Source organism: Neovison vison, chromosome 14, assembly GCF_020171115.1.
Source record: "Neovison vison isolate M4711 chromosome 14, ASM_NN_V1, whole genome shotgun sequence".
Lineage (NCBI taxonomy): Eukaryota > Metazoa > Chordata > Mammalia > Carnivora > Mustelidae > Neogale > Neogale vison.
The window spans coordinates 16,096,042-16,121,236 of NC_058104.1; the positions used below are offsets into that span (position 1 = coordinate 16,096,042).

The 25,195-nt window shown below is 44.9% G+C and overlaps 1 protein-coding gene across 2 annotated transcripts in view; it reads right to left on the minus strand.

The window, feature by feature from the left end:
- LOC122896102 (S-adenosyl-L-methionine-dependent tRNA 4-demethylwyosine synthase TYW1-like) overlaps positions 1–25,195 on the minus strand; it is a 199,397-nt gene that overhangs the window by 5,719 nt on the left and 168,483 nt on the right. The window contains exon 15 of one of the 2 annotated variants that reach the window (XM_044234070.1): positions 17,207–17,374. The exons of the other annotated variant lie outside the window; for it this stretch is intronic. Within the exon in view, the coding sequence (XP_044090005.1) occupies positions 17,207–17,374 (168 nt within the window). The remainder of the gene's footprint in view (positions 1–17,206; positions 17,375–25,195) is intronic. 2 annotated transcript variants of the gene reach the window in all.

Consider the following 25,195-nt stretch of genomic DNA (forward strand, 5'->3'; position numbering starts at 1 on the left):
TGGACAACAGTAGGGAGGTTCCTCAAAAAGCTGAAAATAGATAAGACCAAGCGATTGCACTGCTGGGTATTTTCCCCAAAGATAAAAATGTAGTGATCCGAAGGGGCACATGCACCCCAATGTTTACAGCAGTAACTTCCACAATAGCAAAACCATGGAAAGATCCCAGCTGTCCATGGACAGATGAATGGGATGAAGAGGATGTGGTGTACACACACACACACACACACACACACACACACACACACGAATATTACATAGCCATCAAAAAATGAAAGCTTGCCATTTACAATTAACTAGATAGAACAAGAGGGTATTATGCTGAGTGAAATAAGCCAATCAGAGAAAGACAATTATCATATGATCTCAATAATGTGGATTCTGAAAAGCAAAACAGAGGACCATCAGGGAAGAGAGGAAAAAACAAAACAGGACAAAATCGGAGAGGGAGACAAACCATAAGAGACTCAATCATAGGAAACAAACAGGGCTGCTGGAGGGGAGGGGGAGTGGCGGAATGGGGTAACTGGGTAATGGACATTAAGGAGGACATGTGATATAATGAGCACTGGGTGTTATGTAAGACTGATGAATCACAGACCTGTACCTCTGAAACCCATAACGTATGTTAATTTAATATTAACTATTTTATTATTTATTTAATATAAACTATTTTAATTGAATTAAAATAGTTTAAAAATTTTTAAAAATAAATAGATGAACATGACAGAGAACCCAACCCATCTGAGAGGAGATACAGGTGGCAGAGAATTTGAGAGTTCACTTAGCTAAAGAATACAGAAATCTAGACCAAGAAAAAAACAAGTAAATATTAACTCTAAGGAAACCAGAAGGCATGCTGGAAACAAACAGCAAACATAGACGATTGCACTGCTCCACAGTGAACAGTGTCCATCCGGTCCTGTAACGCCTAAAACTATGGTGTGCGCACAGGGAAGGTGTGGTAAGCAAGGGCAGGGAAAGCCTCATCTCATCTTCCATAGTATGAAGAGACAATGAGAAAAAAACAGTGAACAGCAGCAATATTAAGCATGTTATTTAGAGACGTAAAGACAAATACTAAAATAATCACCCAAAATTTGAAGGTGGTTGATGCTTGAGAGGAGAAGGAGCTATGTTTGAGGAAAATACGAGGAACTGCTGATTTTTGTAATAAACTTTGACTTTTTAAACTGTCTCTGTAGAATTCTGATAAAACTAAAAAGCAAAATTTTAAGTAGTAACGACCAAGCTCTCAATGCCAAGGAAAAGTATTAACAACCGAACCACCAAACACGGTGGGGAGGAAGGGGGAGGCCTGCACAACGGTAGTGGCCACCAATTATGAAGCGTCCTACTGAGCACGTGGCACTACGTCTGGTTCTCTAGCTTGTGTAACCCCCTTAAACAAAACTCATGTGGTTGGACTCTCATCTTTAATACAAGGGCAAAACTCCAAAAAGGCCAAGTAACAAATATGCAAGGTCCTATCCTCTGTGTGGAAGAGCCAAGATTCCAATCTGTGGGTGTCCAAGCCCTGGGGTCGTTAGGCTATCACACACAGTTAGCTGTCAAGCCGGAAAAACGAAAGAACTCGTAATCACCAGGGTGTCTCTCAAATAGCTTGGAGGGCAAAGAGATTTTTCTCACCCCTGGATCTACTTAAGTGTAATATTCCTAAGTTAACTCCCTTTGCTTAACCGGTCTGAAAGCTACAGGAAATAATCCGTGTGCTCCAAGTTCTTCACGTCCCTCAACCTTCCTCAACATAAAGCGTGCATGGCGAGCACCGTGCGGAGAAGCTGTCCACTACTTCTCTACCCACGTACAGCCCAGCAAACTGTCTGCTCCAAGGCAAATGCGGGGAGACGAAAGACTTAACATGCGGACCTCGAGCGTTAGCCGACTCTGCCTTTGAGCGTTCTGTGTTACGTATAGAGCTTCCGTCCCTTCTGGCAAAATAATAATTAAAAAAATACAAGTGCGGGCGCCTGGGTGGCTCAGTGGGTTGGGCCACTGCCTTCGGCTCAGGTCATGATCTCAGGGTCCTGGGATCGAGCCCCGCATCGGGCTCTCTGCTCAGCAGGGAGCCTGCTTCCCTCTCTCTCTCTCTCTGCCTGCCTCTCCATCTACTTGTGATTTCTCTCTGTCAAATAAATAAATAAAATCTTTAAAAAAAAAAAAATACAAGTGCCACAGGGAGAGCTATTCCTCCCATTATCTTAACGGCTCCCGATAGCACAGGCAGTCTAGGTGAGCTCACGTCTTCTGTTTTCTGTAGGTGAAGAACTGATTTCCCACTAGTCTCAACAGTGTCGTCCATACACAGACGTCAATGTGGAGTATCCACAGCCACGTCAAACTCAAAATGCCACAAACGAAAATTCTTACCATTTGGCCTGTCCATCTTGTGCGTCAACCATGCTTGCTTAAGATATACCAGCTCCTAAATGATAAATACTGTGTACCTTCTGGAGAGGCATCTAATCATACCCAGCCAAGAGTACAGGAAATCCTGCATCTGAGCCAAAAAGAACAAATCAAGAGCTACTGATTAATATCACCAGTGGCGACAGTTTGTGCAAATATCCCTGCACATGATACTGTGGTATTCTCTGCTGAAAAGTCAAATCATCAGCACCTTAGGGAAGACCCTTTACAGAGTCCCATTACAGGCAAGGCACTAGTCTAGCTGCCCCGTACCTGTCACTTTCTTTAGCCGTCACAGTAACCCTGGAAACAGAGCTACCCTCTTCTTCAGATAAGAAACATGAGAAACAGGGAGTCTCAGATTTGAAAATAGATCTACTACTTCACAGTTCAGGAGCTCCCAAGGCTACCTTCACTTCTGTTGCCAATCGTAAATTCGGGGGTTCCCAAGACCATCTTCAGTTTGACAAAACCACTAGGAGGACTCACAGAATCCAATGAAAGCTCTTATAGTCAGTAAGGCTCATGACCGCATAAGGACACGGATCAAAATCAGCCAAGGGAAAAGCCACATGGGGCAGACTTCAGGAGAGCTTCATTTGTTGAGCTGCCAGTCGTCCTCTGGAAGAGTGGCCGGAGCTCATCTCAGCCATCAGTGATGTGCAAGAGGTGGCACGGAGTGTTGCCAGCCTAGGAAGCTCACCCGAATCTTGATGTCCAGAGTTTGTTGTTGTTGTTTTCTAAAGGGGAGGTGGGCAGGGGCACCTGGGGGGCTCAGTGGGTTAAGCTCTGCCTTCAGCTCAGGTCATGATCTCAGGGTCCTGGGATCGAGCCCTATATCGAGGTCTCTGCTCAGTGGGGAGCCTGCTTCCCCCCACCTCTCTGCCTGCCTCTCTGCCTACTTGTGATCTCTGTCAAATAAATAAATAAAATCTTAAAAAAAAAAAAAAAAGGCAGGGGAGGTGGGTGGAGGGGCAGAGGATGAGGGAGAGAGAATTTAAGCAGCTCCACACCCAGCACAGAGCCCTAAGTGGGGCTCAATCTCAACACTGAGATCATGACCTGAGCCAAAATCGAGACTGGGATGCTCACGCAACTAAGCCATCCAGACACCCTAATGTCCAGAGTTTTGCCTGGGACTTGGGTCACCTAGACATAGTTGATCGTGGCGTGGCTGACAAGTTGCCAGCTCTTGCGAAGGTCAATCAAATAAATACTGTGTACTCTAAAGCCCTACACTAATGTACTTGCTTGGTGTAGACCATCAGGTGTGGTCCAAGGCCCCTCAGTAAACAAAGACACTCTCCACAGGCAGGACGTTCCAAAAGCTTGGGAATCACCTCCTAGAAGCTGAGGGCAAAATTCTGCCTTTTCTTTGGGTAAAACTGCAACCAAAACTCAAAGTCCACATAGAATGGACAAAGTAGAATAATACAAAAAAAAAAAAAAAAGAAAAGAAAAAAAGAAACCAAACAAAAGAGACTCATACATTTCATTTGAATTTTCACACTCTTGAGAAGTTACGACCTTAGAGTAGTCACTTCCCAAGTCTGCTCCCCCAGACATAGTTAATACTTACAAACCAAACTCTGGAAAGTACCGGTTAGAGGATGGAAGAGGGGCTGCCAGACCTTCCCATAACTCAGAAGTAGATGTGAACTGGGAAGGAGTAGAGGAAATCCCAAGGTAGTTGGAGGGAGAAGTAATTTCGGAACACAAAAAAATAGTGCTATGGTAGTACCTGAATTTCCCAGATACATGAATTTTGTTCTTGACTACCGTAGCTACGACTGTGTTGTTCTTTTGGTGAAAGCAGGCAGAGATCACACAGACCAGGGAATCTGACGGCCTGCGACAGTGGAACACCGAGCAGAGTCGCTCCTTTTTCTGAGGAACCACATTCAGAAGCAAAACTACAACACACATGAATTCTAGTGCAATTAAAAAGTTTTTAAATCTGGAAACTCAGTTTCTGGAATTTCAACCTTCCTCTATAATTTTGTTGGAGTTGAGCTAAGTCCTCTTAGCAATGTCACCAGAGTCACCAAAATGCCAATTTTCTCTGACATTTTTCCAAAAGTAATTACTGGAAGCAAGCAGGCCTCTGATAAGCATGAGTTCCAGATGTATCACAGAAGGTAATATGTTCTGTCATTGGCTTTTGTTAGGAGGACACTGCATAAGCCCTGAATGGAGACAGACAATTCCCTTCCTCCTCCAAGAAAGGAGGGCTCAGGGAAGTGACAGGCCTTCCTTCCCTCCCTCTACAGACTGCAAATTTATGTGTCCAAGAGGGAGGAGTCTGTGACCTCAAATGCGGCAAAAACGTTCTCAGAGCTGACCTTGAAGGCGATCCATGAAACTGCTTCTTGGTGAGTGGGGTGGGGATCTACGCCGTCTCATCAGACACCTACCTCCACTTTCCTATCTGGTCTTACTGCTCTGTAGCACCTGAGAGACAGTACGCTGTCATGGTCATCCTGTCATTTGTATTTCATAATATCTGGGATTGAATTCTAATTATGTTTGTGCTTTCTTAGCCTGAGATATCTCCCTTAGAATATGAAGAAGAGTAATATTTATGACTCATAGGATTTTTCTAAAAATTAAATGAATTAATGCATACACAGCATTATCAAAGTGACCTTAATAAATGTTATTGATTGTTGAGTATATCAGCAGACACCAAACTAAGGAATAATACCAGACAACTCATTAATGATGAAAGATTCTGGAAGATTATGCTGGAAGACAACAGAATAATATCTGCAAAATGCTAGGAGGAGTTGACAAAGAAGCTATAAGGTGTATGAAGAACAAAGAGCAAAATGACAGAAGTCCCTTTTGTTTATAAATCAGTAATTACTTTAAATGTAAATGGGCTAAACTCTCCACTCAAAAAAAATCAGAGATTGGCAGAATGGATTAAACACACACACACACACACACACACACACACACACTCCAACAATATACTTTCTATAAGAGCCTTACTTTATATCCAAAGACACACGCAGGTTGAAAATGAGAGGATGGAAAAAGATGTTCTATGCAAACAGCAGCCAAAAGAGAGTAGGAGTGGCAACAGTAGTATCACACAAAAGAGGCTTCAAATTAAAAAGATTATAAGACAGAAAGAAGGACAATTTATATTAATTAAAGGTTCGATACAGCAAGACACAATAATTACAAACATTTATATATCTAGTACCAGATCATCAAAATATATGAAGCAGATACTGGCTGAATTGAAAGGAGGAACAGACAGCTCTACAATAATAACTGGAGAGTTCAGTATCCCATTCTCAATAAAGGATAAAACAATCAGACAGAAGTATGGAAACGAAGGACTTGAACAACACAATAAATTGACTAGAACTGAGAAAACAGTCTGCCCAATAACACAAAATACACATACTTCTCAAGTTTTAATGGGACACTTTCCAGGACAGACCACAATAGTTAGGCCATAAATTAAATCTCAACAGATTTTAAGAGATAAACGTCATATAAAGTATCCCTTTAACCACAATGAATTGAAGTTAAATATTGGTAACAGAAAGAAAACTGGAAAATGCACGAATTTGTGGTGATTAAACAACACGTGCCTAAACAGCCAGTCCATCAAAGAAGAAATCGTAAGGGAAATTAATAAATACTTAAGAGACTAAGTGAAAAGGAAAACACAACATACCAAAACTTACGGGACACAGCAAAAGCAATACTAAGAAGGAAATCTATCACTATAAATGTTTCCTTTACAAAGTAAGATCTCAGGGTGCCTGGGTGGCTCAGTGGGTTAAAGCCTCTGCCTTCGGCTCAGGTCATGATCTCGGGGTCCTGGGATAGAGCCCCGCATCGGGCTCTCTGTGGGTGGAGAGCCTGCTTTCCCCTCTCTCTCTGCCTGCCTCTCTGCCTACTTCTGATCTCTGTCAAGTAAATAAATAAAATCTTAAAAAATATATTAAAAAAAAAAAGTAAGATCTCAAATGAACAATGTAACTTTACAACTTAAGGAATGAGGGGAAAAAAAAAAACCTAAACTAAACAAAACCAAAAGCTAGCAAAAGGATGGAAATAATAATGGTTAGTGCAGAGATGAAATAGAGAAGAGAAAAATAGGGAAAAAAAACCCCAAAAAACAAACAAAAAAAAAACCAAGGCACTGAAACCAAAAGCTGGTTCTTCAAAGATATCAACAAAATTGACAAACCTCTGGCCTGACTGAGAAAAAAAGAGAAAAGACTCAAATAACTCAAATCAGAAATGTAGGTAGGGACATTACTACTGATTCTACCGATATAAAAAGGATTATAAAAGATTAATATGACTGTACAACAACAAATTAAATAATCTAGATGAAATGGGCAAATTCCTAGAAACACAAAGCCTATTAAGACTAAAGCACAAAGATACAGAAAATACGAATAGACCAAAACAAGATAAAGATATTACAAGAAAGGAAAACTACAAAACAGTAACTGCCATGAACACGTGTAAAAAAAATAAAATAGTAGAAAGTCAAATCCAACAATGCATTAAAAAAACTAAACACCGTGACCAAGTGGGATTTCTTCCAGGTATGGCAAGGCTGGTTCAACATCTGAAAATCAATTAATGTGACCCATCGCACCAACAGCTAAGGAAGGCAAATATGGTCGTACCGATAACTGCAGGAAAAGTATAGAACAAAAATCCAGCCTGATTTATGATTAAAAATTCTCAGCAAACTAGAAACAGAGGGAAATGTCCTCAACCTGATACACATCCACCAGTACCCTACAGTGAACATCATACTTAATGGTTACAAACCAGTTGCTTTCCCACTAAAATCAGAATCAAAGCAGGAATGTCCCCTTTACCATTTCTTTCTTTTTTCTTTCTTTTTTTTTTTTTACAACCCCACAGGCACCCAAGGGGTTCACCTTTTACCATTTCTAATCAACATCAGACTTGAAGTTTTAGCTTAACACAGTAAGATACGAAATGGAAATAAAAGATACATAGATTGGGAAGAGATGCATGATAACCACATTAACTGATGTAGAAAAATCCAGAGGGGCACCTGGGTGGCTCAGTTGGTTAAGAAACTGCCATTGGCTCAGGTCATGATCCCAGAGTCCCAGGACTAAGTCCCACATCAGGCTCCCAGCTCAGCAGGGAGTCTGCTTCTCCCTCTGACCTCTCCCCTCACATGTTCTCTCCCACTCTCACTCTCTCTCAAATAAACAAATTATTTAAAAAAAAAAAAAGAGAAAAATCCAAAGAATCAACAATAACAAAATATCCTGTGGAACTCAGGTTATTATAGCATGGGTGCAAAATAGGAGGTAATATTCTGAGAAATATTAGCTAACTGCTTTTTCATATACCAGGAATGAACAATTGGAATTTGAAATTAAAAATACAGTACCATTTACATTAACATAAAAAAATGAAACACTTATGTGTAAATCTAACAAAACGTGTATAGGATCTATACACAAGAAAAAATGGTGAAAGAAGTCATGGAAGATCTAAACAGGAGGTAGTTCACGTTCACAGATCAGAAGACTGAACTTGTTAGGTCGAGTTGAATGTGTAAATTCAACTCGATCCCAAACAAGAGACTAGCAAGTTAGTTTATAGGTATTAACAAACGGATTCTAAAGTTTACATGAAAAGGCAAAAGACCTAGAATAGCCAACCCAATAGCCAAGATGAACAAGTTGGAGAACTGATACCACCCAATTTCAATAAAGCTAACCAAAGTCAAGATTGCATAGTATTGGTGAAAGAACAGACACACAGATCAATGGAATAATACAAGGACCAGAAATAAACCCACACAAGTATCCAGCATAATGCAGGAAGAACAGTCTCTCCAACAACTTGACCTCCACATGCAAAAATCAAACAAACAAACAAAAATCTCAATATAAATCTTACAGCTTTCAGAACAGATCTTAGACCTAAACATATAATAAAACTACAAAACTTCTAGAAGGTAACACAGGATGAGGTCTAGGTGACCCTGGGTTTAGAACCTAGCATCATCCACGAAAGAGAAAGTTGATAAACCAGATTTTATTATAAATGTTTGCTCTGAGAAAGGCAGTTAAGAGAATAGAGTCAAATCACAGACTGGAAGGAAATATTTGCAAAACACATCTGATACATGGCATGTATCCAAAATATGTAAAGAATACTTAAAACTCAACAATAAGAAAATAACAAACCCAATGAAAACATAAGCAAAAGATCTGAACAAACACCTCACTGCAGAAAATGTCCAGGCAGCAAGTAAGCATGTAAAAAGATGTTCATTCATCTTTTCACATTATGTACTTTTCAAAACCTATACAACTTTATAGTACAAATACTGAACCTTAAAATATGAAATAGTTTACATTTTGAAATACATACATAAAAATATATGTGAATATATATAAAATACAAGACTCACTTAGGAGAGGTCAGGGAATCCCAGGAAAAGGTGCAGACTGTGAGAATCTGTTACAAATGTATGAAGTAACTTCACCAACGGGGAGGAAGAGGAAAAGGTGCTGACCTAAGTAATTCTGGAAATAGGCGGAGCTTCTACGATGAAAGCCGAAGGAGCTGCACACAAGCACTGTGCTCTAGGGTTAAAAGTTCTGACACTGCTGTCCTCGTATCTTGGAACTGTATGATTAAGGAAACAGACGGCTGCTGTAAGGAGCCAAGTTTCTCACTGTTAGAGGGAATTTATAAATAAGCAAGAAGCAGCTAGAGTGAGTCCCGCTGGCAAGAGATTAGTGTTTGAGACATTAGCATGTTAAGCTTCATACAACTGGATGCACGCAGAAATACTTACAGCCACATGTGTATAGAAAGGCTGGAATATATGCACAATTTCTTTGCTGTCGTACACCTTTCCGAGGGCATAAAAGAAGAAACAACACCCCAGCAGCACCAAGCACACCTTCGCCCAGATCTTGGCTTCTAACATCCCTCTTCAATAAAGGAACCAGGGCTGCTGAGACAAATGACCGTTTCCGGGACTGGAGCAGAAAATGTGCAGGATGAGCCTGGAACACCTTGTAGAGCCAGAAAGGAAAGCAGTGCTCAAGACCAAAGACAAAGAAAGCCCTGAGCCCTGACGAAAGCCCGGCAAAGGAGCACAAGAGCCCACTGGAAGAGATCCTAGTGGCCAGAGCTAGAGTAATTTGAGCAACAAAAGAAATGAAGTCAAACTGGATTATAACACAAGGTACAAAGTAAGTAAATACCATGAGTCTGTACTGCTATAAAGAATGAGGGAATAAGTTAAAAACTGGGGAAAAGAGATAAATCTATTTATGTAGCTATCTCACCATCAAGGATGTGGAATGTAACTCCCAGTTCTTACACATGGGCTGCAGAGAGTGACATCTTTCTGAAGAGTAAATGTACAGAAAAGGGAGGGGAAGAGTACTTTTACGGTGAGAAACCGGACAAACACCACTTCAGTTTGCTGCCAAGGTCAACATCACTAGCTGTAGATCATGTTGGCAGCATGCATCCCTGATACAAGATGACGAAACTGGCACTTTACCTCCGTGGCTTTCCTCCTAAAAACCCACAACCCAGGTCTTATGAGAAAAACACTGGACAGATTTCAGTAGTGGTGCATCCTACAGAATAGTTCGTGAGCACTCCTCAAAGCTGTCAGAGTTATCAAAAACAAAGTCTGAGAAACTGCCATAGCCAAGAGGAGCCTAAAGGGACATGACATTAAATGTAACATATTCTTCTGGATGGAACAAAACAGAAAAAGGACATTGGGTAAAACCTAACAAAATCCAAACTCTGGGCTCTGGCGAATCACGGAGCAGCACTGGTCCGCTAGTTGTAACACACGTACTACACCAACATGAGATGTTCGTAACAAGGCAAATCTAGAGTACAGAGGAACTCTTTGTACTGTCTTCTTAATTTTTCCATAAATCCCAAACTGTATGTACTAAGACATGAAATCTATTTTTTAAGTAAGCAATTAAGTTTTAAAACAGTGCTTTGTGTATTTGCGAGCCGTACATGTAACCTACTACTTGGTTTCCGCTGGCAGCGGTCCACTTTAACAGGATATCACCAATCCGCACAGGGGAAGCCCCTCACTGTTTCTACAGCAAAATCATCAAGTGTATTGTATTCACCAAGGTCTCACTCAAGCTTGCAGACTGATAGACCCAAGGTTACATCTGAGCTGCCCCTGGAGAACACAGAAGCAGAGGGGTGACTATTTCCTTATCCCGGCGTTCCTTCCACGGCACACAGACAGGCCCGCCCTCCCCCTGTAGACAGTCTCCTGTGGGCAACTGTACTTATTTCTTTGTCCCTCGAGCTCAACCTTGGAACTAAAACATGCTGACTTACCTTAAGTCTGTATCTGTCTTTCCTTTGTTCAAAGTCAAAGAAACTCATTGAACTTTCTACTCCCGACCATGAAAAAAACTCCCTCTTATCCAGAAACTCTATCTAGAGTCTAAACATCACTTCTAAATGACAAAACTGTTGTGAAAAAAATAACCATCCATTAAATCTTCCAAGGGGCGCCTGGGTGGCTCAGTGGGTTAAAGCCTCCGCCTTCAGCTCAGGTCATGATCCCAGGGCCCTGGGATCGAGCCCTGCATTGGGCTCTCTTCTCAGCGGGGAGCCTGCTTCCTCCTCTCTCTCTGCCTGCCTCTCTGCCTACTTGTGATCTCTGTCTGTCAAATAAATAAATAAAATCTTTAAAAAAAATTCCAAGAATTAAGAAATGCTCTGCATGTGATATACCACATGGCAATAATGAGATCGCTGTAAATTATGCAAATGACCACGGAGTATTTTGGGGATGGACAGGGTAATGCGGATTGTAACGGATTCTCCAGAGGCTGGTCCATGTTGTGAAATCTTACTAATTTAATGTAGAATCTTAAAAGGTCATTTGAATGTAAATATTCAACCCATGCTTGAAATCTCTAGAATCTTTTTTTCTTTGAAAGAATTCACCTTATACTTTAGGCTACATGGTATCCTAGAGAGAATTTAAAATTTTTGAAATGGATAAAGAAAGAAATGCCACAATGGAGGGATTTTCAGTGCTGCACTTGATGGCAATGTTCTTATTTCTGCTAGCCAGCTTCACTAAAATCAGAAAAGTAATGCACAGCAGAGAGAAGAAACTTTCAAAAAGCATGGATTGGCACCGGATTCCTGCTGCAGAAAAACAGGAAGGAGATGGTGAGCAGGAAAACAAGCAGATTTAACAACCAGCAGGTCAATGATAGCCTAAAAAATAGCAAACTCTGTAGAATAAATATTTACTGAATAAATGAATGAACGAATAAATAATAAGGAAGGAGGTAAGTATGGATCAAAATCAGGAAGGACGATGGAACACTGTCTCTCCTTTCTGGAGCTCAGACAGTGAAGACGGGACGGAGAGGGCGGGGAAGGCGCTGTGAGTTCTCTACACAAACACGGAGAATCCGCGGTGTCCCAGGGACTCTGGGAAGTGCTGGGGATGACACCCTGTGTTCCATGAACCCACAGCTCTTCAAAATGCAGCCTCATCTCTGCGCACATCGATCCCAGAGAGGTAGCCCCGAGGAGATCTGTTTTACAATTTTAAGGAGCAGAAATTCAGCAGGTGAACTGCGGTGGGGCAGGTGTGGGTGTCTTTCTGGCAGAAGAGGCATCTTGGGCAAAGGCGGAGGAAAAAAGCAACATGGCGGGACCTTGAAGCGGCCCAGAGGGGGCCTGAGACAAAGCTGAAAAGGCCCTGATTGTGAAAGCCATTAAGAATCAAGTATTTAGGTTTTTCTTTTGCGTTCACTGAGAGATGTCCTGTTTCAAAAATATAGCTGAGAAACAGTAAGCTTGGAATTGGCAGCATGAACAATGAGGTCGTTAAACAGTCAATACCCACGCTGTTATTTATGAACTAAATGGTTTGTTTTATGGATTCTTCTAGGCTTTGGTTTCATTTTTCTCTTTTTCTGTTTCTTTCCTTGATTTGGTTTTTGGTTATAGCTGTTTTCTGTGACCTTAAAGAGGCATCCGTCGGTAACTGCCAGCCTCCTCATTAAATGGGATCTGACAGGCCCCAGTGAGGATCAGACAGGGATGTCTTCGTGTACGTTTCCAGAAAATCTTCCCGGTAACAGTACAGGGCTAGCCTTGTAACATACGGGGTGACACTTCTAACATTAGTAAAGAAAATCAGCTTACACAGAAGTATTCTGCTAAATAATCTGTAATTCACAGTGTTCCCAGCGGACTGGCGTTACTGTTCACTGAGGAGGTATTTGGCCAAAATCTATAAATGTCAAAACTGTGGTCACAGACCTCTGCTTCTGGACAAGATGGAGGATATGGACTTCTTCCTACTTCTCCCACTACGTGGCTAAAGTCGCTGGGTATCATATACAAAGCAAACACAAGAAGACTTCAAAGGCAGATAAAAGGCAGACTGGTACACACTCCCTGGGCTCTGTCTGTGGCTCTTACTAAGAATCCTGCACTGGGTGCTGGAGCCTAGAGGCCTGGCTGAAGCCCACAATCCAGAAATACCAAAGGGCACAAACAGTAAACAAACAAACAAACAAATCTTAGAGCCCCGTGAAAAACCTGCTTTTCTCAGCCAGAGGACCAGGAAAAGGGCAGCCTAGCTAGCAAGACAGAAAACTTATGCAATACCCAACCTAGGCCATGAGAAAAATGCCCAATTCTCACCCCAGGTCAGTCAGCGTCTATGGGAGACCCTAGACCTTCATATCCGCCCCGCCACGTTGGGCCGCGCCCTCCCTCCTGGCCATGGGGAGCTGTCAGAGGAGGTGGAGTGGAGGGTCCGGCCATCCCACCCCCTGTGGTCCCAGGAGCACTGGCCTCTACCCGGCCATAGCAAGGTACCTCACCCCACCCACACCAGATTGGGGACGGAGGAAGCTTAGCAGAGAGCCAAGACCCTCCCTGCTGCCCGGGGGCAACGAGGCCCCCACATCCATCCTACACTGTCCCTGGGGAGCAGCAATGACGGGGTCCTCCCTTCCTAGTCAGAGTGGAGCAGAGGTTCTCCAAGGAGAGCCCACACTTTCACCCCCAAATCAGCCATAAGGACGCACTGCCCCCAACAGGTCAACGGAGGCCAAGTGGGGACCCGAACCTTGACGTCGGCTTGGTTGAGAGGACACCAGTCCACGACTCCCCTAGGAAGACAGAGAGCAGCCCGCACTGAGCGTCTGACCAAGTCTGCCATTCTCCTTTCTCTCCCCTCACAGCCTCTGTCAGACCCTCATCACGTCACCCTTGCACTGCTGCACTATCACGACAGTTTTTAACTGGTTTCTCTGTCTTCTAGTCTTACAGCTCATGCCCCCTCATGTTGCTAAACAAATTTTTCTGAGACCCAAATCTGATTGTGTCACTGTCCTACCTCAATCCCTTCAGCGCTGCCTGTGCTGTACAGGAAACGGCACAACTAGGATTCCATTCAGCGCCACCAACGCCCTTGCCCCTGACCAGTCACCCCCCCTTCCTTTCCCTTCAACCCTTCTTTTGAACTCCGGCCGTAATGAACTACTCGTTGTTTTCCCAACAGGTTAGGCCTCCATGCTTCTCCAAGGACCTTTCCTTGTACATTTTTCTGCCTTCATGTCCGTCCTCGCTGGGCTGTCGCTGGACATCCAGTCAAACAGCAACTCCTCTGGGAAGCCTCTGCTGATAGTACCATATTGTCCCCAGCACACCCCCCGCCCCCGGGTTCTACTCTTCCATCATTGCTCTGATGAAAAACTGGAGGTATTTGTTTCGATAGCTGCCTTTTTTCTTTTTTCTGTTAGACCACTCTCGAAGGCAGGGACTATTTGCTTAACTCATCTTTGCATCCCTAGTACCCAGCACCATGCCTGACACACCCTGGGTGCTCAAGAAACATTAGCTAATGAGCGTCGGTCTCGGACTGTCTCTTCACGCTGGTGTGTACCTGGGTAGCTATGCCTGTCACTGCATTTATCACACTGAATTCAGTTGCTTGGCGCCTTCTGGGAACTCCCTGTGGATATGGGCAGAACCAAAAGAGAAGCCAGAAGTGTGAAAACGGCAGATTATCTGAAAACAAGCGACAAACCAATAGCTGACTTGTTATCAATGGAATTTAAAAGACGAGATTATCGGAGTCTGCTTCGCTCTCTGACCTTCTCCTCGCTCATTCTCTCTCTCACTGTCTCTCTCTCTCAAATAAATAAAATAAAATCTTTAAAAAAAAAAAATAAATAAATAAAAGACGAGATTATCTCTATAGTGGTGAAAGGCAACAAATGTCAACCTAGAATTTCATCCCCAGCCAAATTGTTCATTTCCAGACAAACAAGAACAAAATTTTCCATCAGCAGACTCCCACTAAAGCATGTGTTAAAAAGTATCTGGAAAACAGTTCCATGTGGAGGGTCAAAAATGCAGAAAGGAACAGAGAGCAAAACAGAGTTAAAGAGGCATGTCCATCCAACGGAGTCCTGACTCCGTGAGGCAGTTAACGACACTCCTGCCCACTCACAACTACGGTACACAACACTAACAGTACCTGTGCTGGGAAGGGAAACGGGGGCTGATGAGGTGTTCTCAGATCCCTGCTTTGCAGTTAGAGTGTAAAAGTATCCTCTACCGTCAGACTGTGATTAGTCAAGGATGCATATGGCCATTCCTAGTGCGCCACTACAAGAACAGAAAAGCGTACAAAATTGCAGCCTATTTAAAGGGAAAGTAAGACCTAACGTGGCTGAGAATATAAAGAAAGTGCAGAGAGAGGGGAACGAGCAGTGTAGGAAGCTGGAGAGGTGCACAGCCCGATCACACTGGGTCCTAAGGTCCCTCTAAGGATTTTGACTTTGAAGTAAAAGCAATGGGAGGTCACTGAAGGGTCTGAACATGAGAGATCTGTATTCTCTAGCCTCGTACCTAGGAGAAAACTGAAAGAAGAACCAGAAGATAAAATTCAGGGTTTGGCTTTAATTTTTAAGATTTGCTTTGTAAGTTAATTAGCTTTGAAGCTACTTTAATTAACATTTCAAATACCAGGTGGCCTTTATTTCTCTGCTCCTCGACATCCCAGGACATACTCTTCTGTCTAAACATTCAGCTGCATACACTCTAACCACAACCAATGCATGCGAGCCTTTTAACCTGGCATTCGTGAGGCTAGAGGAGGTGAAATTTTAATTGAGCGAATCTTGTATTATTAAGTGCTGTTCAGCTAAGAAGCTGTTCAGGAAGCCATGTAAGGTTTTGGGGGAGGATAAAATGTTCTTTTGTGTTCAAATTAAGCCCGACTTTAGTCGCATAAAAAGCACTTATATAAGAAGAGGTACTCCCTTTCTTATATAAGGCCTTTATTATCTTTGGCCACTCTTGGCCTTTATTATCTTTTTGGTATTAATTTATCTTGATTGTGATATAACTCACATGCCACGAAATTCAGCCTTTTAAAGGATACAATTCAGGGACTCTGGTATAGTCACAGAGATGGGCAACCGACACCACTCGATAATTCTTGAATATTTCCATCAACCCCAAAGAACACGGCACCTGGCAGTGGTCACTCCCCAGCCTGCTCCTCCTCGGTCTCTGGAACCACTGACCTACTTTCTGTCGCTACAGATTAACCCAGTTTGGACATTTTAGACAAACGGAATCACGCAATAGTGCCCTTTTGTGTTTGTTTTTTTTTTTAACCTAGAATAATGTTTTCAGGGTTCATCCATGTCCCCTTTTTTAAAAAAGCCCTTGTTGTGCGGGGCGCCTGGGTGGCTCTGTGGGTTAAAGCCTCTGCCTTCGGCTCAGATCATGGTCTCAGGGTCCTGAGATCGAGCCCCGCATCGGGCTCTCTGCTCAGCGGGGAGCCTGCTTCCCCCCGCCTGCCTCTCTCCTACTTGCGATCTCTGTCTGTCAAATAAATAAATAAAATCTTAAAAAAAAAATTAAAAAAGCACTTGTTAATGCAGAACTTGAATAGAAAAGGATGCAGAGTCATCAAGCAAACCTGACTTTGCTATCATCCCATGTCAACAGTCATCCTGTCTGATGTACAATGCTGGCGTCTAGGAGCCAACAGCAGGAAAGAATTCTCAAGATTATCTTTGTGCAAAAAGGATAGTTTCATTAAGGCAGGCAGACAGGACCTGTGGGCAGGAAGAGCCGCGCTGGGGTTGTGAGGAGTGACCGATCACATATTTTCAAGCTGGGAGGGGGTCAGGGATCGCGTAAGCCTCTGAGAAAGTGGGAAGCTAGGCTTCCAGGACCTTGAGGGGCTGTTAGGATCATGTCATTTAGTGCTGTCTGGTAAAACCTTAGCCAAGAGAGCCTTCAGCGAGGTGTCAGGGAACATGCTTGGAAGATGACGACTGACATATATCTTGGGGGCGGATGGACAGAGAAAAGACGTTTCCAAGGGGATTTTCGATGTTAGAAGATTCACAGGACCCTGGAGGTTGGACTAATGTGAAGCGAAGGGTGCCTTTTGCCTTTAGCAAGGTATTAACGTGGAGGCAGTCGAGTTCCTGGAGGACGGTCACCCTGCCTGCCCGAGCACTTGTCGACGGGCTGCAAGCTGTAATGCAGCTCAGTGTTTTCCTACATTTCTTCGGCCTTTGTTCTCCACATCATTACACACACACACACCGAGGGCCTCCTGAAGTCATCTCAGGAAAGGAAGCAAACAAGCGGACGCCCCTACAACAAGGGAGGAGACACTGAGCAGAAGGAGCGGCCGGAAGAGCGCAGGCCGGGCTCTGCTTACCCTCTTGTGAGCGATAAGGAGGCAGTTGGAATGTTCGTGCTCACAAGCGATTTCGTAGTCGGGGATGAGATCCACCAAGTCCTGGACAAAGTGCACCACCTCCTCATGCCAGGGCACGTTGGCCATGGTGAGACTGCTGGCTGAGCTCTCGCCACAGTAGGTGACACCCTGCGGAAGCAGCACAACAGTCCGAGTTAAGCATGACCTGCTTCGACGGCATGGACGGGTGTCAGCGCCAGAAAGGCGTCGGGAGATAATCCACCCGGCCCTACCCCCCAACCCAATCCAGTCCAATGTGAAGGTGAAGAAAGCAACAGTGAATCAGAGATGATAAATTCTGCTGAGCGGCTCACGCAAGTCGGCAGGAGCTCCCAGGCCGATGCCCTCCGTGCCCCGCGACGGCAGCGCTTGGGTGCCCGGCTTCGTGAGGTCACAGGCTGTGCTATCCGGGAACAGCACTGTATTTGAACCAATAACGCATCTTTTCATTCAGATTCCTTGTGCACCATAATAAGTTAATTCTCGAAGAGCTACTCTCCTAGACCAATAACGGAGGCATGTCTGGCACCCACAGAAATTCAGGAAACACCTTACTCCCTGGCAAAGTAAGAGGAGCTTCAGTTTTCCAGCCCAGTTTGGGCTTCATAAGGCTGGTAAGGCTTCCCTGTAAAGGGCCAGCTGTTTCTTAGGGAGATCACTCTGTAATGCATTTTGTAAATGGGTACACTTAAACACAGATTTGTGCCAAACAGGACATACATTTGGGGCTACGCATACCTCCCTTCCACACGCTTGCATGTGTAAGCGTGTCTCACCTCTGCAGAAATTCCTGCATCATACAAATGGAGGTAAATTGGCTTCCTGGTCTTTTGAACGCTCCCTGACAGCCCAGGCATATAGGACCCCAAAGTTCCACAACTAAGTTTTCTATTTGGTAAGTTACATAATGATACACTCCTAGCAATGAGGGAGATCTTAACTCTGTGGGCTCTTTCAAAATTCCAGGATCAAACTTTCTTGACAAGTGCATGGAATATTCTAGATCTGCTACGACTAAGGAGGGAATGACTGAAATAAAAAGACATCCAGTCACCCACTCACGCTCTCACACACACACGGATACAGATGTGCACACACACACTCTCACATATACACGGATACAGATGTGCACACACACGCTCTCTCTCACATATACATGGATACAGATGTGCACACACACTCTCTCACACATACACGGATACAGATGTGCACGCGCACACACACGCTCTCTCGCATATACAGGGATACAGATGTGCACACACACACTCACACATACACGGACACAGATGTGCACACACACACTCTCACACATACACGGACACAGATGTGCACACACACTCTCACACATACACGGGCACAGATGTGCACACACACTCTCACACATACACGGACACAGATGTGCACACACACACTCTCACACATACACGGGCACAGATGTGCACACACACTCTCACACATACACAGATACAGATGTGCACACACACATGCACTCTCACACATCCATGGATACGGACACACGCACGCACGCACACTCGCAGACCCGAGGAGTTAGGGTGCCACGTTACGAAGAGCCCGCGGACCAGCACTGCAGAGGGCCCGTGACCCTGCAGACAGAGCAGCTGGGGGTTGGCCGGAGACTCCGATGAGCTCTGCAAAACGCGCCACTCCAGATGGCCATTCAGAAAGGTCACTGGTCACTGGTACGCTAAACTGAGGTGACCTTTGCTGAACACAGACTGGAGGTGACCCAGCTTAGTTGTACTAAACAAGAGCGTCTTCTCTACCAGCCTGACGATTTACAGAATTCATTAAACTGGGCTTGAGATTTAGGTGAATTTAAAAAAGCAAATAATATGTCAGTTTTAAAAACCTTTAGGTATGGCTGAAAAATTGTACTAAATTTCCCCAAATGTATACAAAACACAGAAATGATTTGCTGGTAGATCAAATTAGTTAGAAAAATGACTTTATTTCAATTTAAATACAGTTGATCTGTGAATTATACGAGCAAGTGTGCACATAGTAGCTACAGAAAAGAGTTTACCTTTCATATTTAAAAAGTTCCTTGAACCAGATTTTAGATTAGATCTTACACTTAGGACAAGGGCTTTGGAAAATATTTGACTATTTCCTGTTCAGCAATAAATGACGAGTCGTCAAGCACGGACGTGGCTCGGAATGGCAAAGTGAGGTCGAACGCCACAGCGTTCATGTGACATTGTCCCGTTCACACGAGGCTTCCCACTTAGCCGAATTCTTGCACTTAGAAGTTCTCATTGTAGCCAGACAAACCCTCTGGGGTAGGCCATGCACGCGCCTGTCTGAGCCCACCATGGAGCCCCGAGCTCTCCGTGACAGAACTGCTACAGGCAGAAGCCAGTCCCAGTGAACTGGTGTGTGGAGTCAGCTCTGCGAAGTCCAGGCCCCCGTCAGTCAGGCCCCCTGCCCCCGCCGCACCGTGCCCCTCCTCTGCTCTGGCGGCTTCACTCCATCCTGCACTCCAGTCAACCAATGACTTGCCCCGACGTTGTTCCTGATCACACTTTAGCTAAATTGCCTAAAAGTGCTTCATTTTCTTTTCTTTTCTTTTTCTTTAAGATTTTTAAAATTTGTTTATTTGACAGACACAAGTAGGCAGAGAGGCAGGCAGAGAGAGAGGAGGAAGCACGCTCCCTGCTGAGCAGAGAGCTCGATCCCAGGGCTCGATCCCAGGACCCTGGGATCATGACCTGAGCTGAAGGCAGAGGCTTTAACCCACTGAGCCCCCCAGGCGCCCCAGAGTGCTTCATTTTCTGTATCGTGGCTGTCTGCCGCCTTCTCACCCCACCACCTCCCTGTCCCCACCCCATCTAGCACCAGCACTGACTCTGTCCCTCGCTGCTTTGAAAGAAGAGTGGACTCAAGCAAGCAACGGATGGGCACAGTGTGGCAACTGGAAAGCCCTCACTTCAGAATCTGCAGGTTGAGGAGTAACAAGCAGACCCAAAGAAAGTTCCTGAAGAACAGGACAACTTACCCATCTCTGGGTCTGCAGCGAAAAGAATGACCCCCACCCTTACACCGCTGCCTTTCGGCTGGATCGCTCTGCTCTAGGACTCAGTCTCTTACTGGCTGCGTGGACGGTTTCCTGGGGATTCAGGGTCCATCCGAGGAGCCGTGTTGTGCCAATCTGACTATCTGACACTTCAATTAAGCTGACTGGATGTCGAAAGGTTCCTGATAATGTTTCTCTCCTTCAGTCTGATGGGAAATGTTGACTTTTTTCACAATATACTCAAAACATGACACTCTATCCTAAAAATGTTTCAACAGCCCTTCCCACAAGAAAACCAGCCCCAGCCTCTCAGCACGGCACGCGGCCTTCCTACGGGACTGCCCCGCTCTGCATCCAGTCTTTACCGGGCGAAATTTCCCACCACGTCTTCCATCTCTGTTCAGGAACCCTCACTGCATCTGATCTCAAACTCATACCTTGCACATAGCTCTTACCGCTGTATACGTTCTGTAGACACATATATAACACAGACATCTAATATACACATGTAACGTATAATTATAACTCTGTCTGAGTTCTGAGCTTCTAGGGGGAAAGGCTGTGCCTTGTTCTTCTCTGTACCCCAAGCAATCTATGCTGCACGGCCTCAACATCATCACATATTCTTTATATGACATTAAACACCAAAACCCTCTTCTGATCTAATAAAAATTTCATTCCCCTTATTCAGTCTTTAATGACAGGACATGAAGGAACTGATGAACTCCAGTTTGGGACCACTACCTGGGTAAGTGGATATACTCTTTATCTTTGTGCAAAGAACGGGGGTGAGGTCAGGCTACAGCATTTGCTTTGCAGAATGCACTCTGCAAGGACTGAGCTCTGCAGACAGGGCCAGTGCCAAGAGTGTGAAGGAGGTTTAAATCATCTGACAACAAATAATTACTGAGCACTGACTATTTTCAAGGTGCAATGCAAGGCAGAGGGTAGAAAGACAGTATTTCATTTACAAGTAGACTGTGCTCGGAAGTTTCTCGACACAGCAGATGTTTATAACATGAAACACATTTTCACAAACAAGCAAGCAAATAATGATCACTACGATTCTTAGGCTACCAAATAAAGGCCTATTTAAGTCTAATGAAGCTAAAATATATGTTCATTTACAGGGAATAAAACAGAAAAATGTTTCATAAGACTAGCAACGGCAGAAAAGAGGGAACCAATATAACAAAGAAATAGCTTCTATTGATTTAGTTTAAATAAATGTGCTTAATGAAAAGGGATCTAAACATTTACTGAACCCAGGCATGTATTATCCCACTGAATTCTCACACAAACCTATTAAAGTGATACTATCATTCTAATTTTAATATTGAGGAAATTTAGACTCAGAGAGGATCAGTAACCTGCCCCAGGTTACATCAATACTTTTTAGGAGTATCAGAGGCTGCTCCTCCCCACTCCCCAGAACACTCTAGCATGTGTGTGGTGGGGGGACCTCATCTTCCTTATTCATTCGTCCGTTGAAGGGTGTCCGTTTGGCGACTGTGGCCATTGCTGCTATGAACACTGGGGTACAGATGGTCCTTCTTCTCACGACATCTGTATCTCTGGGGTAAATACCCAGCAGTGCCATTGCAGGGTCATAGGGTATGATGCCTGCATCAGAAAGGATGAACACCCCACATTTGTATCAACACAGACCAGACTGGAGGAGATTATGCTGAGTGAAACAAGTCAAGCAGAGAGTCAATTGTCATATGGTTTGTCTTGTTTGTGGAGCATAAGAGATAACATGGAGGACACAGGGAGATGGGGAGGAGAAGGGAGTTGGGGAAATTGGCAGGGGAGACAAACCATGAGAGACTGTGGACTCTGAGAAACAAACAGGTTTGGGAGGGGAGGAGAAGGGGTGGGTCCTTGGGTGAGCCTGGTGGTGGGTACTGAGGAGGGCACGGGTTGCATGGAGCACTGGGTGTGGGGCATAAACAGTGAATCCTGGAAGACTGGGAAAAAAAAAGACTCCAGCGTGTGCAGACTAGGACAGAGCCCGTACATGCGCGCACGCTCGCACACACCTGGAAAATGCAAGACACGAGCAAGTACTGTGTTTGCTTCTGCAGGGAGTCCCAGGCCGATTGCCGGCCGAGGGTCAGTCCGTACAACCCATCTCACACCTTCAGGGCGTTAGGTGACCCTGAGGTACTATTAAAGCTTAATGCCCAGCCCGTGTGAGGGCCAGGCTCTGGGTGACCCCTGGTTTTATGCCAGAGCGCAGGTGAAGGACGAGCTTCTAGGCACCACCGTGCACCAGCGGGTCGAGCCTGTCCTGATCGTGATCGTGGAAGGGCTAGTGTTTGTGCTTTAGACCTGACCCAGCGGTGCCGGAGCGACGAAGGACCACCAGGGCGGCCTCTCTTTGTGGAGCCCCGAAGGGACTTCCTTACAGACCGGACAGATGGCTATGCTCCCAAACGCATGTTTATTTTAACACACTGACTTCTAAGTGTTTTCGGAGGAATCTGAGGTTACTTAGCCACCACATTGCTGGCTCTCTCATCAGATGTCTTTCGGAGAGTACTTGTTTTAAAAACCGCCATTTTAGGAAACTTTTCACTTTAACTAATAAGACAACAACAATAATGAAAATGTTTTGTCAGACGTTAAACAGTTTAACTCGACTGAACAGGAAAGGCCGCCTTCTCCTCTACTGATTTCACTTCAGTCACTGGGATTACAGAAGTAACGCACGCTCACTGCTAATGCGCAGAGCACGGACGCGTGAACCATAAAGTCACGAAGCCTTTCCCTGTCCTTCTTCTAAATACAACACGGGGAAGAGTCTTGTGTCCTTCTATACTTATCTTATATATAATGTGTCCCAACGTATATGGTTAAAAATATAATCAAGTATTACTCTAGAACTTGCTCTGCTTCCTCAGTAGGCTACACTCTGCAAACATCCCTTTTGCTACTTCAATTTAAAAGGAAGATACTTCATTACCCTGCGGGACACACAGGGGCTGAATTTAACAAAGCACGTGACCCGGTCCTCAGAGGCGCAGCTCCTGCAACACAGGCCATTTCTGCCTTGGGCCTCCTACAAAGAACGAGCTGATCGCCACCAGGCTTTCCCCGATACAACTGTTATCTGTTACGGTACATTTTATCATTTACGTAAGGCAGTTAAAATGGAGAACAGATCACATATTTCTCCAAAATTTTTAAGTAAGATCTGTTCAAGTGCCTGGTTTTACTTCTGTGGCCTTTGCCTTCCTTGATAAGACCATCCGTGTCCCAAGCAACGTCTCCATGTCAAATGTCGTGTCTCTGGTGCTTGGACCAGGCCCCGCACATGGAGGGAGCTGACAAGTATCCGCTTGACGCGAGGGTCAAACGGCAAAAAGGAACTCTCGTTTGAAAGCAACCGTGTCATTACAACACCTCAGCGGCAGCCAAGAGGCTTTATTTCTGAGTTCCAAACTAAAACCCACATCAGAGAAATGACACTGTTTACAAAGTAGCCATCTTTCTTTTAAAAATAATACCGGGTGATTCTTCTCTGTAAACAAAGAAGGGGGAGTGGGGAAGGTGACCGTGCGATCGAGCCAACTTGCTTTGTAATAGAAGTTTTACAGCAGCCTCACTGGGAGCAGCCTTCTTGAATAACTAAGGCATAAATTAAAACCCCATTAATCCCCGGTGCTGGTTTCCCAAGCGGACACACACACCGCAGATGTAGTTCGCGTCTCTGCATCATCGGAGCTCTTGCCAAGAGCAGACGTTCAAAATTACGAGCAACTTCAAAACAAAAGAGCGTCTCTGACCCGACGAGAGCTGGAGGGCCGCACCCAGACAGCCGCGCTTCATCTCTCCCCGGCTCCCCGGGCCCCCGGAATGCGGCCCCCCCCAGAACGCAGGACTCACTAAAAGAGCTGCGGAATTCAAACATCCCCGACATGACGCCGAGTACAGCCGCTTCGTGCACATGCACTGAGGACGGAGCTTTCGGAGACTGGGTGGATTTTCCAGCCCCTTTCTCTCATTACGTGGATGCTTAGTCGTCCAAAAAACCCGTCTCCCTCGTAACACCCCACAGCTTTAACACCGCGGCACGCTGAGGACTTCCACATTCCCGCGGCCAGCCCCGCCTCATCCCCAGAGCCCCAGGCTTATATAAACAACGGCCTACGGACCTGTACCTGTAAACTGGAAAGATCTCTCAGACGGCGGCGGCCAACACAGAACTCGTGAAATGACCCGCACCCCCCGCCGCCCTCCTCCACTGGTGTCTTCCAGCTCAGTCAACTGCTCCACGGCCACACGACGGCTTCGGCCAAAACCCGGGTGCTGTCCTGATTCTGTCTACTCCTTCACTCCCGGCATCTCAACGGGCGGCAAGCCCTGCCGGTTCTACTTCCAGAATCCATCCCCCGTGCTCTCACTGCTCTCCAGCGGTGTATCCAACGACCTCCCCAAGCTGCCCCAGCTCCTGCTTTATAACTAGTCTGGCTACTCCTACTCTGAACCTCTGAATCCATTCAGGACAGCAGCAGGGTGACCTTTTAAAATCACAAATCACACCACATCCCCGCCAGCTTAAAACCTTTGCCCAGTACATCTACTACTCAAAAAGCTGACCATGAAATTTAGTATAAAACCCACTTCTTTTCTTGCTTGGAGGTTCTAACAGAATCCGGCCCCATCCCGCCTCTGTGGTTCACCTTGTGTCTCCGCCGCCTCAGCTGTCCCACTGAGATCACACGGGACCTCTGGACAGCGAAATGCCCTGACCCCAGGCGTCTGTGTACCGTGCTGCTTCTTACTATTTAGGAATCAGTTGTAAAATAAAAAGTTCTCTTCTCTTCAGCAAAACCCCCTTATGAAATCTAAAACAGCCAATCACAATATCTAGCAAAATAGTATCTGCCCTTTGGCACAGAAGTCCACTT